The sequence below is a fragment of the Pocillopora verrucosa genome, chromosome 1 (genome assembly GCF_036669915.1).
Source record: "Pocillopora verrucosa isolate sample1 chromosome 1, ASM3666991v2, whole genome shotgun sequence".
Lineage (NCBI taxonomy): Eukaryota > Metazoa > Cnidaria > Anthozoa > Scleractinia > Pocilloporidae > Pocillopora > Pocillopora verrucosa.
In genome coordinates, this window is record NC_089312.1 from 19,378,139 (window position 1) to 19,395,322 (window position 17,184).

General features: G+C 38.1%; 1 protein-coding gene across 3 annotated transcripts; it reads right to left on the reverse strand.

Annotated features, from left to right (window-relative positions):
• Nucleotides 1-535: 535 nt before the first annotated feature.
• LOC131788848 (uncharacterized) lies at nucleotides 536-17,173 on the reverse strand. Of its 3 annotated transcripts, none has more exons than XM_059105942.2 (18): nucleotides 16,954-17,173; nucleotides 14,271-14,462; nucleotides 13,438-13,503; nucleotides 12,577-12,681; nucleotides 12,140-12,263; nucleotides 10,556-11,593; nucleotides 9,875-10,101; nucleotides 9,630-9,767; nucleotides 7,886-8,027; nucleotides 6,780-7,001; nucleotides 5,535-5,587; nucleotides 4,913-5,177; nucleotides 4,213-4,467; nucleotides 3,020-3,090; nucleotides 2,773-2,880; nucleotides 2,188-2,282; nucleotides 2,001-2,070; nucleotides 536-1,619 (listed from the first exon to the last, which is right to left on the reverse strand). In XM_059105942.2, the coding sequence occupies exons 1-18, from the start codon at nucleotides 17,104-17,106 to the stop codon at nucleotides 1,374-1,376; spliced, it is 3,570 nt and encodes a 1,189-aa protein (XP_058961925.2). In that variant the 5' UTR covers nucleotides 17,107-17,173; the 3' UTR covers nucleotides 536-1,373. The 3 variants fall into 3 exon arrangements, with proteins under 3 accessions (XP_058961925.2, XP_066028886.1, XP_058961924.2); XM_066172789.1 differs by having other exon boundaries at nucleotides 6,786-7,001; nucleotides 13,438-13,506; XM_059105941.2 differs by having other exon boundaries at nucleotides 13,438-13,506.
• Between the last annotated feature and the right edge of the window lie 11 nt (nucleotides 17,174-17,184).

The following is a 17,184-nucleotide window of genomic DNA, read 5'->3' on the forward strand; positions in this document are numbered from 1 at the left end:
AACCCCTCCCAGCTTGCGCGATGACGATGACACATACACATTCATTGAAGTCCGTGATATCCTCAGCCCAAGAATTTTACCCTAACGAACGGACCTGGGATGAGGTGATCAATAATAGCTGGCAAAGGTCCATAACAGCTTCCAATGATAACCAAGGTCAGTATATACTACACAACTGAGGAGTGTTGTTCGCGCGCGCTGATTTCTAGTTCGGAAGTGAATAGCAACTTCTATTTACTGACGGGAAGGGGAATAATTGCTAACTTTTGGCACGACTTGGTGACGACGGACTCCAAGAGTATTGAGTTGTGATTGCCACATTCAGCCAAATCATAGTAAGGTGATCACCGAGAAGGTTCCTCACAGTTTTTTGGGGGGCCGGTGTGTTGGGAGTCTTTGGAATGGGGTAGGGCTGACTACGGGAAGGACGATGGCTGTTCTTACATTCAGGACAGGAATTTGTCCCCTTAAAAGTTATCTAAATGCAAAAAAAAAGTCAACACTTCAATGTTCAACAAGTAGAATACTTCTTTGCTTTGCTTTGGTATATCTACATCAGGTGTCTTCTTAAATAATTTTTTTGACTATCTTTAGACAGTTGGCAAATGTGCACAGTGAAAACTTGTTTATCCTTTATTTCTCTAAAGACTTAGTTCAGAGGGAAATCTCAAAATGAGAAATTCTTCAAATAAATAATTATAAATTATACCTCAACGCATTTACACCCAACGAAATCTCGCAATTTCCATTGACATACGAAAATTGAGTAACTTCACAGGGCATATATTCATTCGCCTGTTCGATTCAAAGTGGACCTTTTCGTGCGAAAAAAGTATTTACCAGAGCTAAGCGGTAAACGTTTTCAAACATAGCTGGGAAAGTAAGTCCCAAAACATTGCTAAAATAAACTAACTAATGTTCCCGAAATGAACTAGCAAACTAATACCCACAATAACATATCCCTCAGGAACAACGAGGTATCCCTGCTACATTGAGCAATAGGTTCTTTTCTATCGAGGAAGTCATGCATCGAATCTATCTGCGAGAATTAAATAACCACCAGATGACGGTTGGAGACGTTCAAGGCTTGATCGTCCCCTGTCGTGTTCATAACGAATGCAGTCAACGCGGGTGACAAAGGTGCGCAAGGAATGATGGGTACTCTCCTACTGCGCTCGTTGAGAAGATATCAGAGCACGAGCCAGAGCAGAAAGACTGTGTTACCGATAATAAGTCAAAAAACGTGCGATGCAGTTTAGAATGATTTGTGGCAATAGCATCGTCTAAGTGTTGTGTGGCGTTTCCTGATTGGTTGAGGACAACCAAGAAAGTCACCTCTAGACGGTATTTAGGACGAGCACCACATGCGATCTCTAAACTGTCAACATACTTTGGTAGACAACGGTTCCCAGTGGATCTTGTAGAATATGATCATGAATGTGTATAAATAACGGAATGTATGTTAAAAAGTCCAAGAAGTCCAAAGAGGCCGTCCTGCCGAGGATTTTCATTGTCTGTTCTTTTTGATCATCTGACAGACCACCAGCCGTTAGTCCTAACATAAGCTCCTCAAGCGAGATGGTCTTAGTCGCTTCGTCAACATAGCACAGAAACAACCGCTAAATAGAAAAGTAAAAAATGTCAATAGTGCGGATGTCTGAGGTAGCACACCTTTCATTCCACTACTCTCAATTGACTCAGGAAACACCATTCTCATCTAACTACGACACAAGGCAGCATTTCCCAGCTTGCCAACGGGTTATGCGCGTTCGTTTCTAATACTGGCCTACGTTTAGCCGTACCCGTACTGTCACGGAACACGATTAGTGTCAGGTTTGCGTAGGCGTTCCCTCGCCTCCGTTTCACCTTGGGGGTAGGGTGCGGCTACATGTAAACTATTCTAAAACTAAACAAAATCAAAACAACATCCACCAGAAATGCATTCTTGACTTTCAGGTACCTTAACTTTTACGAACTTCCATGAATCATTTGTGTCATACCTTTGATTTTTGCAATTTGAAATCCAATTCTCTGAAATCCAGCTTCGAAATCAATATTTTTGCAAATTCGCTAAGGGACAGAATAAATGCAAACCATGTGAGTACATTCAATTTACTATACAGTAAAGATATGAAAATGAACAAGATTTAGAAAAACAGAATTTGAAAATAATCTCAAGCTACGTACTCCAACACTGCGACGCGCTGAGAAAATGCAGCAATCACGGAAAACAACTTCATATCCACTCCAGAGTCCAAGCTGCAATCACACAATTCCAGTACCTAGACAAACGAAAAAACAATGGCCACACCAGTTTCGAATGGAAGAGGAAAGGAAAATCAGCATCAGCTCTAGTTTAAACTGAAAAAATAACTTACTCCATCTTTGACAATTCCAATGAATGATTCTCAGTTACGCTAGAAGCGCATTTGAATCAGGAAACTAGCAAGACCATTACAGTGCAAATACCCACAGGACTGTAGCTATCGTCCGCTCAACACAGGGTACCCACCCAGTTTGGGGTCCCCTCTATTTAACAAATAGATTCCAAGTTGCCGTGCGTCTGTTCAGTAATAGATCACAGATGACGTCAAAATGTGGTAAGAACAAAAAAGTGGCACACGAGACGCAGCCGAGTGTGTCACTGATGATTTAATGATGACGTCATCTACGCGTCTGTCCTCCAATAGATCATAAGTGAGAACCCATCAGATTGCGTGCATAACTGAGCTTATTATATAAAAATATTTCGTTGGATACAAGATAACTTACTCGGTAAATATAATTTATATGAGAGTCCGACAGCAGGTTTGAATTGACGCTTTCAAGGGCTTCAAGGAGATCTTCGGGAAATAGAAATCCATCCTTGTCTTCATCAAACTATAGAAATAAAAGGAAAACATTTCGTGTTAAAATCAACAAGGCTACAAGAGCTTGAAGTTTCAGGAACTACAGCCTTTTGTGAATGTAACAATCCAAGACATGTCTCCGCAGGTGTGAGACAAATCATCATACTTACGGTTTTAAAAATACGACGGTAGTAATTAGCTTGTCCTTCACTTATGATGCAGTACTTTGAAAGAAAGTCGTCTGCAAGCAAAATTAGACATAAGGTTAGATGGTCTTCAAAAAGTAAGGCTGCTTCCCTACGTATCTGGACATAAAGTAGAGCTTTGACTCATCTCAGTAGAAGGGAAAGTGCCTCTAAATCATTCATTTCACATAACATGAACAACACTTCTTCAAGGCAAGTCCCTTGAGGAAGGCTTGGGGATTGTTTCTTATCCATTTCAAGTAACTTACCCCTTAACCCACTAGCTCCTGAACCTGATGTTCTATACGGTTTCCCATACGTTAGCTAAGGCTGGAGGGGGGGGGGGTCCTGGGGTGCCCGTGACCCCCTCTTTGTCAGCCTTTTGTTGTCACATTAAGTATAACACAGCGTGGAGGTTAAGATGACAATCCAGTGAGTACCCTCTGTTTGACACATTGTGACCCCCCCCCCTCCCCCTTTTGAAAAATCCTGGCTGCGCCCCTAGTTTAGGTGAAGAGAGGCTCTTCATCGCGGCACTGAGAGGCACTGCATCGTGTCCAAGAATCTAAGACTGTCCTCAATCTGGTCAAGGGTCAGGGATCAAAGAGGGAATCTTTCGATCCGGAATCTAGGCGCTAATCATTATAGCCTCTATAAATCCCCCAGAGAACGAAAGAATATTCACTTTCAGAACCAAAAGCACGAGCACTTCTAGAAAACTACCCCGAGACATGTGCAAATTTCTTTGGCTTTAGATGACTGAAATTTCTGCTCGGAACTGATTTCTGCGATTTTCTGTTTGAGCAACAGAAGAGTAACAAAGAGATAAAATCTAGTGTTTCCAGATTCTCCACTAACTTTTCGAGCCAAACAGAGGGCAGTTATTGGGTAGACGATATGTAGATTGATATTTCAAGTGAGGAGAGACACATCTACGAAGAAGAATAATAAACGTTTCATTCGCATGCAGTGGTTTTCTTTTGACTGAGTATGTTAAATTCTTGCGTTTATTCTGCGGATTTTTTTTTCTTCGAAAACTTTAGCATCAAATCCGCACAATTTAGAACCATGCTAGCAGGTATTTCTCACTGTTTTGCGGGGCAAGAGATAGTTTATCACTTGAATGAGAATTTTGTTTTTTTAATTTACAATCTGCCAGAATAAAGTAATCTACCCACCTAAATGAGCAGAATCACCGTGACTATCAACGACAGGGCTCTGCACTTGAATCCCTCTCTTAGATTTTCCCGTGGCTGCCAGTAATTTCTTTCTCCTGTCCTCCGCCAGCTGTTGACGCATCAGCTCGTTGCGAATACTGTCATCTGTCTGCGCACGTCGCCTGACTGGTTTAGCCGGCTCCTGAGAGCTCTCTTTCCTCACTGGAAACATGCTGAGGCTACGTTTAGGAGGTGGCGGCATCTGGGTAACACTCTCTAGGGGTAAAAGATGGAGAAAAATTGAATTCATAAAAATTACGGAACACATCATTTAAGGCCTAATGAGAAAAACAAACCGAAGGGTACAAATGACATGCGACTACGTAAATACCACTCAAAATGATAACTTAAACAGCTTAACTTTCATCTTGAATTTAATTTAATTTTCATCTTGAGCCTTGAAATACCCCTTGGAGTAAGATTTTTCCGTTACACCCAGTTTCATAACCCCACGAAATTCTAGCTTTTTTGAAACTTCAAGGTCTCATGAATAGCATATTAAAATCAAGATTAACTTAATCGATCAATTATTAAAGGTTTATAGAATACATCAAATTAAGTCTGGATGCTTTCTTAAATTGCTCAAATAATACATCCGTTGTAAAATCATACGTGTGTTAAAAATGGCTGGCAACGCAGACGGTTAAAGATCGACTTGTACCTGGTCTCTTGGGTATTTCAGGGATGATGGGTGAGTTTCTCTTAGGTTCTTCTTCCTCTTCTTCCTCTTCTTGGGACGAGGCTCCCTCTTCCTCCTCCTCGGTTTCTTCCAACAAAGTAAGACTAGATTCACTACGCCCTTTCACTTCCCTTTCTTTCGCCATCTTCTTCGTCTTTTTCTTCTTTTTCTTTTTCCTCTTTTCTTCGTTTTCTTCCTGTTTCTCCTGTTTTGGCTTCTTGGATTTTTGTTTGGTTTTAGGCGATTGCTGAAACAATGAAGTAGTAAAATTGTTGACAAAATCGTGTTGTGGTCCAACAATCGCGGAAACTGCCTAATTGTCAGATTACCTTAACTGGCTGAAGACTGAAGAAAAAGTTACAATGCGCGGATTCTGAGGTTCAGACCAATAAGCTACACCTCCTTTTCCCTATTGCCTTTTACACGGTAACTGGTACCCTGCACCACAACACCCCCTTAATACAACCTCCTTCCTGCACTAACACCGATAACTATTAATTTTTAATTTACCTCATACCTAGACCTAAACTGTAAAAAAGTAAACCAATCACAAACGCGTACTCTACATGTTGTGAACAAATCTTGCATTTAGTTAAGGACGCACCTTTTCACCTTGCACAGCAAGGTCCAACGATGAACTCCGGGATATTACAGCCACTAGACCAATAGAAAACAGGAAAAAGATATGTTAATTGTACAACATCCAAAAATATGCTCTTCGTTGGCCAAATATGTCGTGAAAGCTGCCATTTTTTCTACAGTTTTAGGTCTTTTTAGAGCCAAGAGGAAAACACATATGCGTTCGTGGGAGTCAAGCGAGGGGAAGATAAATTCAAGTATTTATGAGTCGATAAACCAGTCTTGCCCGTTCGGATAGCCAATCACAACACAAGATTCGTTCATCTTGCCTACTCGCTGAACCAGAGAAGAAAGAGCATACTTTAAAACCAAAGTTATATTTGCGATGTTAACCGCAAATTTAACCAAATCTTTTAAGATGTTTTCAAGCGTCACAACTCAACATCGACAGGAGCTTCCTTCAAAAACTCTTTCTCCATCATATCGGCTGCTTCAATCATTGTTACCGACCCTTAATCGAAATGTTGTTGGTACTTCGTCGGACTAAAGTTTCAAAAAGATACAGACCAAACGGAACTTACGATAGGGTTCAATAACGCCACTATTGGGTGACTGCGAACGAAAGAGTAGCTTACGATTGATTCCGCCACCTTTCCAGTCTAAGGCAAGGGAAACTGAGAAGTTTGTGTGTTTCGCAGTATACCTCTGCCGATAATTCCACTGGAAAGCTGAAGTCAGTTTGCATTTGAATCCACAATCATCAAAAGGTTTTTTTACACAACAATTTCTGTCGCATTGTGAAATGTTACATTAGGCGTGTGGGAAACCATAAGAGCCGGATTACTGAGATTGATGAGTTAAAAATAACATCGAAATGAATAGAAAACTAATGAGCGACTGGGATGACCAAGGATGTAGAGCACCGGCATATATTGTGAATTAGAAAGTCAAATAATCCAGACTTCATTTTCAAGACGCACTTGTCGTGAATTGGCTCATTTCAGATTAGGATAAAGAACGAAAAAAAAAATTACCAAACCAATCAGAGTGACAATAAAACTACTATAAACATTTAGTGACTTAATTGCAGTTCCTTTCGATTTCAACTTATTGAAGGTATCAGCATAATTATCCCGGAAGCAATAATATTTAAGGTTTTTCTAAGCAAGGCAATGCACAAATGAAACGCAAATAGAAAAGCCTTCACTTACACAATCAAGATTCTAAATCTCGTGTCAACCCATGTTGTCAATAAAAACTTGAAACTTACCTCTACCTTGAATCTGTGAAGCTGTTTCGACAACAGTATGCGCAGTTTCCTCTTCCCAGGCTTCCTCTTCCACCACCACTTCCTTGTTTTCAGTGTCACAAACAAATTCCTCAAGTTCTGGTTGTTCTTCTTCCTCTAAAATAACGTTATGGACGAAGTCTCTCTCTTTTTCTTGCTCTTCTTCAAGTAGCGGAGATGGTGAGTTTCTCTCCAAGTCAGGCTCTAAAATGAAAACGAAGGTGCCAACGATTGTAAAGCATGTAATGACTTCATAACGATCTTCTAATCTGTTCGTTCAATTGTTGTGCTCGCCTTTCTTTTAGACTGGCAAAACAATAATCACTTATCTTTTAGCCAATCACTGTAAAGACGCAATCCTCTCGACTAATCAGCGACACAGCAATTTGACAAGCAAATTCCTTTCTGCATTAATTTTAATTAATAGTCCATTAGCGAAAATAATTTAAATTTAGATTTCTATTTTATGAAATGTTGGTATATTTCCTATCAAAAGCACAGTCAAGAAATTGCTGAGCTTGGTTGTTTAATATTCAAAAATAATGCAACGTCTTTGTTCTGGGAATTTATCCTTCCACAGCAAACAATCTTTTTGTTTTCAAACCACCTTCGCCAGAGCCAAACTACTCGTTTCCTTTGCTATCCGCTCCTGGCACACCAAGAGTGACAACAAATCATGCATGACCAGCATAAGCGCTCTTTTTGCATCTCTATGTAACACAATTCTTGCTTCGTTTGCGACACTTCTTCTCTTCTTGGTGCTATCATTACAACTATCTATCCTGCTCAGCGCGTGGCGCTTACGAGTAGTCCGAACTCATTTATTAGATAGTTTAATATAAGATTTAAAAAAAAGCCCTTCTCGAGCGCTTTTCCTTGAATTCATTTGAAAACCATCCTTCAAACAAGTGATTGCAAGTTACCAATTAGATGATTGAGCCAGGGTTAGCGTGGGACAGTTCTTATTACTAACTGAACATATCCTCTTTGTGAATAAACCCATCTGACCAACCGATTCTGACAAATAATACGCGCAACCTCATTGAAAAAAATATATATATAAAAATAAAATTATCATATCAATGTACCTGTAACTTCTCCGTATACTTCAACTCTCATGGCAATGCTGTTTTTCCAGGACTGTGGTATAAACCGAACAAATCTTGCCTCCACTGGATTTTTAATGCTGTTAATAACAACTGTGTTGTTGTCTCTGTTTCCTCTGAAAACCTGCAATGAAAAGTTGTCTTTTCTTATTCATACCAGAGGGTATGAAAGTAAACCCTACACAACTGATTAAAACTCCGCAATGTAAGTAAATAAAAGATGTAACTAAAATCTCTATAGATAAATAAGTTCGGTCTGACTGAACCCCAAATAACTGAGCAAAATCCTATAGTGTAAGTAACTTAAAAATGAATAAAAAAGATAGAGAACCCAGATTTTTGATGACCGTGTCATGTATTAACTCAACCAAGGATGATCTGTTACAAGTTTTCTTATTTTGAGGGCCGAATATTTAAGCAAAGTTTAGCCGTTTTTTTTACAAAACCGCGTCCTAAACAATGCTCAATTTAGCTCAACCTTTTGTCTGAACATCTTTTTATGTAAACGATGTTAAGAGTGCCGAAAGCTAAAAATGTAAGAACATTTATTTAATTAAATCGACCCTCTTTGAGAGAGAGCGTGAGGCCCACTGATTGCGTAAAACCATGGTCTGGGTTAAAACCCTGTATAAATAACCGGACCTAAAAGTCTGTATATTAACTTCAGCTTCGAATACAAGGCAGCCACTCTTTTGGCCTGTGCCACAAATTCTAAATTTCGTAATAAATGGAGAATTGATGAAACAATATTTCGCATTCTTATCAAAGTCGTTGGGAGCGGTACATTTAGAATACTGTACACATTCTTGTTTAAATTGTTGGTTTAAATATTTTATACACTGAGCAAAGTAAAACACAAATACGCGATATCAGTAACTTCAATGCTTAAACTATGTTACTGTATGTTAGAAGGGTAACGTGATAATACCTGCCATTGTTTAGCAATTTTCTGTTACCATGCTGTTTAATTTTAATTAAATCATGACTGTAGGCTGCAATACAAGTGGAAAATGAAACAATGAAACATTTTAAAACCTCATTTTTAATTTTTAAAAATTTTACGCTGCCTCTTCTGATTCTCTTTCTTCACTTTAAAGAATTACCGTAATATGCACACTAGTATAAAGTAATCAAAATATAACTAAAAGTTTAATCATCTCTTGTTTAAAAAATATAAGTCGTGAAAAACTAAATTTGTTCTACCATTTACTATGAAAAAATATTTAAGATAGTACGCGCGCTCTCATTGATTGATGGCGCGTAGATGTAAGAAAGCAAACACGGTTGTGATGTCACGCTGTCTGTGTTTATAATTATCTATGCGATATAATTTATAAAACCAATAGAGGATTTTTTCCCCGTGTTTACATAGCCTGATCTAAACACGACCGGGTTTAGGAGACGCAATATCGGGTTTGCATAAACTTCTCGAATCATCTCAGCTTTCCTCGTGTTTAGATGAGGCTCTATAACCAAGACCCCTATAGCTTAGTTGTTCTCTCAAATCATGTTCTACACAGAGTGCATTATAACTTAAATCTAATTGAAAAAAACTTCAGGTGAATCTGAGTATTGCTAATAGAAGACTTCTGAGTATGTCAACTGCACACATAATCGTCAAAAAATAGAAGTTCACGTAATTGTAACAGGGAACTCTCAGGCACAGCCCAGCAGTTCAATGTAGGTAGGTGGCTCCCACATGGAGAGGACTATAATCAATTATTACCTTCACCACGCCATCCTCTGTGTAGTGTTGCCAAGTTGAGCCATCTGTGCTGAAGGCGAGAACGTATGACTCCACCCAACATTTATCTTTCTTCTGTGTCTTAACACCGTTAGCTGAGGGACAACCTTGAGTGGCGACCTAAATTACGTAGAAGAACGTATCCTATTTAAAGGTTCACTGAACTGATATTTTTCTACGAGGTCCTGTATAAATTGTTACCAGAACTGTGTAAAACACGCACAAACCTGAGAAACGAGCGTCAAAGCTCCAAGGTCCACCTCTAGGTATTGCTTTTTGTCATTGATTTTTGGTTTCCAGGCTCCACTGTTTTTCCCCTGTTTGGTATTATTTAGTCGTGCCTGGCTAGGTACATGGTAACGATCCAGTACGGAAGAGGCTCGCATTGCATCATTGGTTATTAAGCCATTGCCAACGCCCAGTGCCACGGGAATAAACGCCCCCATCAAAGAAGCTAAAAATAAACGTATTAATTAAGAGTGTGGAGAGACAATTAACAAAGCAATGACAAAAACAGTTTCATAAATCAGTAAAAACAGCATTGCCTAGAGATTTGCAGACCACAACAAAAACGGATGAGTGTGCGCAAGTCAAGTCGAGAGTTGTATAAGGTAGAGAAAATACAGTCAAGGAGGGGTCTCAACTGAACCTTCCAGGATATTCCCAAAATGAAAAGAGACAAGAACTGATAAAAGAAATACATGGCCATTTGCGCATCTTGAGAACTTTTATATAAGATTTTAAAGAGTTACATCCTTGTTTCCCTTTGGTTTCCTCTCCCCTGTTTAGCGTGTTTCTCCTTCTCTGCGAACTATCACTAAGAAGGCTTCCTCCTGATCATAGACAACTTTTGATTAGCCAAAAAACAACCCAAGATCCTTCAAGAGTTAATTCAACTACATGATTACCTGTATCATCTGCATCACCTATAGCACCATTATCAGAGCCATTCTCACCAGCCAGCAGTGGAACACTTGGAGGTGCAAGATAATTCATTACTATTTTCTTTATTTGTTCTTTGTCTTCACCATGTTCACTTAGTTCCTTCTTGTCCACTCTACTTTGAATTCCCTCCTCTTGAGGTTGTTCCTTGGTCTCAGCACTTGCTATACTATCCAGCTCTACTGTATCCTTAACTTGTACTGTCTCTATCGTTTCGTTTACTTGTTCTGTCTCTAATGTTTCGTAAACTTGTTCTGTCCCTACTGTGTTGTTAACTTGTTCAATCTCTAAAAGCGCCTCTGTGCTACTTACGTCTACTGAATTAATATTCTCCTTTTGCTGTTCGTGAGACCTTTCCGTGTCTACTGTTTCTTTTTTTCTATTTAACACAATCTGTTCATCAACTTTTGCATCTACACTTTCCGAAACTACATCACTTTCAAGTTCTATTTGTAAATCCAACCGCACAACATTGTTATTATCTAATAGGGCTTTCACATTCTTTCCTTCCACCGTTTCAACACTGCATTCTATGCCTTGAGATATAGAGTCTGTAACATCAGTGTCAGCCTTTGTAGGAACTTTCTGCTCAAGTTCGGGCAATATCCTACCGACTTGCTCTTCACCCTGTTGTGTATTCTCAAAATAATTCCGTTCTTGGCAACTGCTCTCTAACTCAGGCAGCGCAAGAGAATCTCCTTTGCTACCCTGGGACTCCACCTCGCTTTCATCATTTCCTTTATCGATTTGATTTTGAAGACCACTCGGAATGTTCACCAAACTTGGTAACACACTCTGTCTCTCGTTTGTAAGGCTTTGTGGTCGGGAGTATTGAAGTGTCTCTAGCTCCTCGTACTGAGAAACAACTATTTTAGGAAGTTTAAAACGTTGCTTGGATAATATTTCTTCCCTCTTTTTAGCTTGCTCGAGGCGTATAATTTTCTCGCGTTCTCTTCTTTCTTCTCTTTTCTTTTTGATAACTTCATCTGGGTCGACGTAACCATCTGTTGTTAAATACAAGAAAGAGAGGGTAATCATTATAAAAGTGCACGAAACACTCAAGAATACACTGAAGGCGGTTGTTAAAATTGAAAGATAGAATAGCAGCATAATCTTTTGTACAACAGCAAAGGGACTGCTAGTGCACAAAGTAAGGGCCTTACTGACGCTACTTCATGTGCATCTCACAGAGTCTCGCAGAGCCGCGCGGAAGATTTGCAAGCTGTCTTGGTCAACTCCTCTTAGACCAAGGAACACGAACCAGTTCGAGATCCTCAGGCAGCGGTGCCAATGAGAGCGTTACCGCAGGCTAGGGTCTTGGTACCAATAAACCCGCGTCTCTGTCTGCTGGAGCGATTTTCAGTTGTGTGTTGAAAGCAATCAGATCACCTCACTCTGCGATTAGACGGGAAAATTCGCGCCACTTCCTCGACCAATCACAAGGAGATGTAAAGCTGAACCTAGTCGTGTCAAAATGACTTGCCTCTATGTATTCATTGGCTCTCGTGATCTTATCTTTAGTGTTGGTTTACTGACTAAACCAATGTTACCTCTGTTCTTCCTGAAGTTGTTCAGTCTATTATCGTGTTCTGTTCCTGAGGACTTGCTTTGGTTTGACCACTGATCCCACATGTCACGAATCTTTTGAATTCTCTCGACAATCCGCCTATGACGCTGACATGAAAGAAATAAAATCTCCATTGGTTTAAAAAACTAAAGTTCCACGGAGTTTCGAACTTTAAATTTTCAAGTTCACCATTTGCAATTCATAGAAATATTTTCCAATCTTATTCCTCTTTGTTCTTTCTTAGTTCAGCATTACCCTTTTTTTTTTTTTTTTTTGCTTTGTTTTTTTTTTCTTTTCATTTTTTCTGACTTACCCGGATTTTATATTTTGTAAATTCTTAGGAGATGAGTAACTTCCCCTAAAGTCTCACTTAATTTAAACGTATCTTAATTTTACTTAGTTGAAATGTAGAGCACAAACCTCTTGTTTCCTCAAATCATCATCTGTTTTCATCCTACGTTGTTGTCGTTTAAGAGCAGAGAGCGTCCTTTCGTGGGAACATCTTGGAACATGTGGACAGGGATCCTGTATTAACAACGAAAAAAAAAACCACACAAATCAGCGTTAATAAATACTTACACAAAGAGACAAGGGCCCCAATTCCATTAAACACGTTTACTTAACTACTCTTTAATACGCACGTAAAGCAGAAGTACATTCCTACTTCCTAAGGAACCGAAAAACGACTTTTACGAAAATATACTAGCATACACTGCAAAGAGGGAAAAATAAACGGGAATATACCATGAGACAAAAAGAAAACTTACCAAATGCTGAGGTAATAGGCGAGACAAGAAAAACTCGTGGGAAAAAGGTTTACATCAACGCGAAAATAAAACACACTGCTACAAGGGGCGTGAGACATGGTATAGGAAGGGCGGCATAATTTACATAAAGTGCGAAAATGATGGCGGATAAACGAAAGGTGTAAAAACGAAAAGAATAAGCGTAAAGAAATGGGTGCAGAAATAGACGACCGGCTAAACTGCAGAATACCCTGCCACTCATTTACATGTCATTGAATAAGAATAGCATCTATTCTGTTAAGCCTCGTTCTTGAAAGCCTCACGACACATATAAATGAGGTGGACCAAAGTGGCAGGGTATTCTGAAGTTACTCCATACGACCTATACGTAAGAAAACAAAAAAATATACATTCGCCACAACACTTACATCTTGTTACATTAACTGCGACATTCAACAAGGAAAAACGTCGACATTAACATTGTTCGTGAATGATCGATTCAGTTCTAACAATATTAAAAGCACCCTATGCTTACCAAAAACATGTCACTGGTGCGTCTTAACAGCTCAGCATTTCTTATGAATGTCTCATAGCAATTAGTCTTCTGCAATGAAAGAATCAACATCACTGACACTACAGTTTTTACAGTTACTTCAGGTATGATCCTTTTATGATCATGATAGGAAAAAATTATTATATTCTGCAATTGTCTAGCTCCATTCTCTGTTTGTTTTATTGTATAAAAATCACTTGGTAACAGCAACAAAGATCCAAAAGGAATGGAAAAAGACAGGGTGAGAAAACCTGCAAGAGGATATGTAAGGAGGTAAGAGAATTCCCATATAAATTTTGTTGGATTTTAAACAATTTAAACATCAATTCAATGACACACTTTTCTTTAATGGAAATTTTTTCAATCCAACTAACTTCTCATCTTCTTATGTTTCAAACTATGGCAATTTTCTTGAAACAAAGCAAAACCAACAGTGCATTGCTTACCATATTAAGATATTATTTGTGCAATGTACAACCCAACATTGTTTATGCATTCTGCAGCATAAATACTCCATAACTAGAAAGTATTACATGAATTATTATAGAAATCAAAAGCCACACTATCTAACACAATCAATGTAACATCTTTAATGAAATGCTGCTCATAGTTTGAATGGATATTTTTTAAATGTTTCTGAAAAAATGCAAACAGAAACACTTTCATATTACTTCTATCTTCAGCCCTTTACAGATCTTCAAAACATTCTAAGACCGACAATCTTGCAGAATATTTCAAAGACAGATCTTTTATACTGTAATATAAATTTTGCCAAAGTTTGCCTGAAATTGTGTATGGTGGTGAGAAGTTCTTACCTTATTACTGGGTAGCCAGACTCCTAGAGGATCCAGCCACGTTGGAAGAGATGATTGATTCTGACTCCTTGTTGGTCTTCTGCAACTTTTGCTTGGAGACGGTGATTGTGCAGGAGTGCGATATGGTGCAATATCACCAAAGTAAATGCTACTTGTTCCTTCAAGAAGTCCATTGCTCTCCCTTGAACATTCCTAGAACAATTTAAAAGTAAAGAACAGTCATTTGTAAATCAGGACTCAAGAGAAAGCTACATTTAAATAGTGATTAGAGTAATCATATGAGATTATCCAAAGGAACCTCAATTGTATGAATTTCTTTGCAATTTAAGGGAATCTTAAAATTTTAAATTCAATCTTAAGACTTTTGGCTTTCATCAAGATTCATAAGAAAGCAAACGTATCCCTGAGGACTAGCCCATGATGTACCAGTAACAACTGAAGAACTGAGAGTTCTGCAAGCTCCCTCTCTGTCTTCTTCTTAATCTTTTCAATTACAATCAGATTTCCCTTAATTGTCATATTTTAGTAGAATCTTAACAAGGACAATGTCCTATCCCCCTTCAATCATTAGTCTACTAATGAAAGTCATGTGTTACAAGTGCATGTACTGACTGCTGACTGATAGAAGGCAAACCTAAATTTAAGTTTTGCCGCTGCAACTCTGAAATGGTGGTAACAAGAGAGAGTTAAATTATCAAAAATTACATTTATAATTTTGGAAATAAATTTTGTCATTGCCCCAAAGTTAATACACACCATTCTTAGAATTCTTATGTAAATCATCTAGATTTTTTTACATATTTTTACTATTGTTGACCTCTTTATTACTTTTTTAAGTTTTAGTTTGTAAACTGAGAGATTTCATAAAAAAGGTTGTGGTTATTCATCATGGTGAATAACAATAAAAGCTAAGTTTTCCGTTTGTCTCATGATGTAGTCATGTGTGGTGTAAATTGCAACATTTCAACTGCATACTTCTAGTCTTCTTCAAGCAAATGACAATGTGAAGAAGACTAGCATTATGCAGTCGAAACATCACGATCTACATCACATGTGACTACATCGTGAGACAAATGGAAAACTTAGCTTTTATTGTTAATCTAAGAGATATAATTTTTTATCTAGAGAAGAATTATGGAGACTACCAATACTACATCTAAGCTTAATTATCCATGCATTTTTAATTGCTTCGTAGTAATCCTCTACTGGAGGACAGACACATTGATGACACCACCATGAACAACTCTTTGCTTTTTTATTTCACATAGTATGTGTTGAGCTACTAACTGTGTTTTGATGAACAAGAAAGCAGTTTAATCAACTCTGTTTCATTATGGTGGCTGAGAAAGGAGAGTTACATGCTGAGTTTCTTCTTAAAATATAAGAAGGTCAATATGGAATGAATTCAGTTTATTGACCTTCATCTGTTCAACAATGGATCATAACAGATATCAAACAGCAGTGATACACTTGACTGCACCTTGTATGCCATTTTCCTATTTTTACCACATTTTGATGTCATCAGTAATCTCTAGAATAGCAACAGCCCAACATGGGACCTCCTTAGACTCTAAAAACTTAATTTAATCTGTTATGATCCATTGTTGAACAGATGAAGGTCAATATGGAATGAATTTAGTTTATTGACCTTCATCTGTTCAACAATGGATCATAACAGATATCAAACAGCAGTGATACACTTGACTGCACCTTGTATGCCATTTTCCTATTCTTACCACATTTTGACGTCATCAGTAATCTCTAGAATAGCGACAGCCCAACATGGGACCTCCTTAGACACTAAAAACTTAATTTGCAAAATACTAACCCACTGGGATGACGATATTTTAAGAAGAAACTCAGCATGTAACTCTCCTTTCTCAGCCACCATAATGAAACAGAGTTGATTAAACTATATGCCAAAATTTTCTGCTTTCTTGTTCATCAAAACACAGTTAGTAGATCAACACATACTATGTGATTTTCTCAGCCACAAATTTAGAAATAAAACAAGATGCATAAAAGTGAAAGATGGAAATATCTGAAGGCTATTTAATTGCTTTGTTTTGTATACACCTCATAGGGTAAAAGAAAAATTTGAATAACAAGAACACCCAACAGACAGAATGTTCAAGATTTAAATAATAACCCTGAGGGCGCTACATACTTATCTCTTCCAAGTAAATTAAGAGAGCTCCAAATATGACAAAAATGCATTTTACCGACACCTTTAAACCAAAAGAAATTTGCCTATAATTTTTCTAAAAGTTTGTGTCTCAGTAGTTTACCTTTGGTAAGAAAGTTGAATATTAATTTGTTAACTGGTTTGATTTCACAAAGTTACTGCGCTACAGCGTTGCAAATTTCTAAGAAAAAAATTACCTAACAGCTGTACAGAAAAATGCACAATATTTACCTTCTTATCAACCGTACTCGACGAGACTTAACAGCGAGTAATCAAGGCTCACATTGGCTAAATTTCAGTAAAATTTCTAATGTGATCAGTCGACGTTAAACTTAGCAGATAAACTGTTGTATCAACAATGGTGTCTAAAGTTCGAGAATAATGTGGTGTAAATTTTTCAAAAGATTATTTTTGTTCCATGTAAAATCCAAAATTATTAAGTATAGCCAATTTTGTATCCTTTTTAACACGTATTTGCTATGTTTGCAGACCACTCACCGGTCTGTTGACATTTCTTCCACTCTTCGATTGTCCGTCCTTGAACTGAGCTGTCTTGGACGAAACTTCGTGTAAACTCAATCTGTAACTTTTCTTCTCTGGAGAGACAGCACTCTTGGGCTCTTTGATTTGTAAATACGGTAAGGCCTGCATTTTGACTGAGCCTTGACCACCAATTAATATCAAATTAAGCCATCACGAATTTGCTTACATTCGTACAACTTGGTTGCT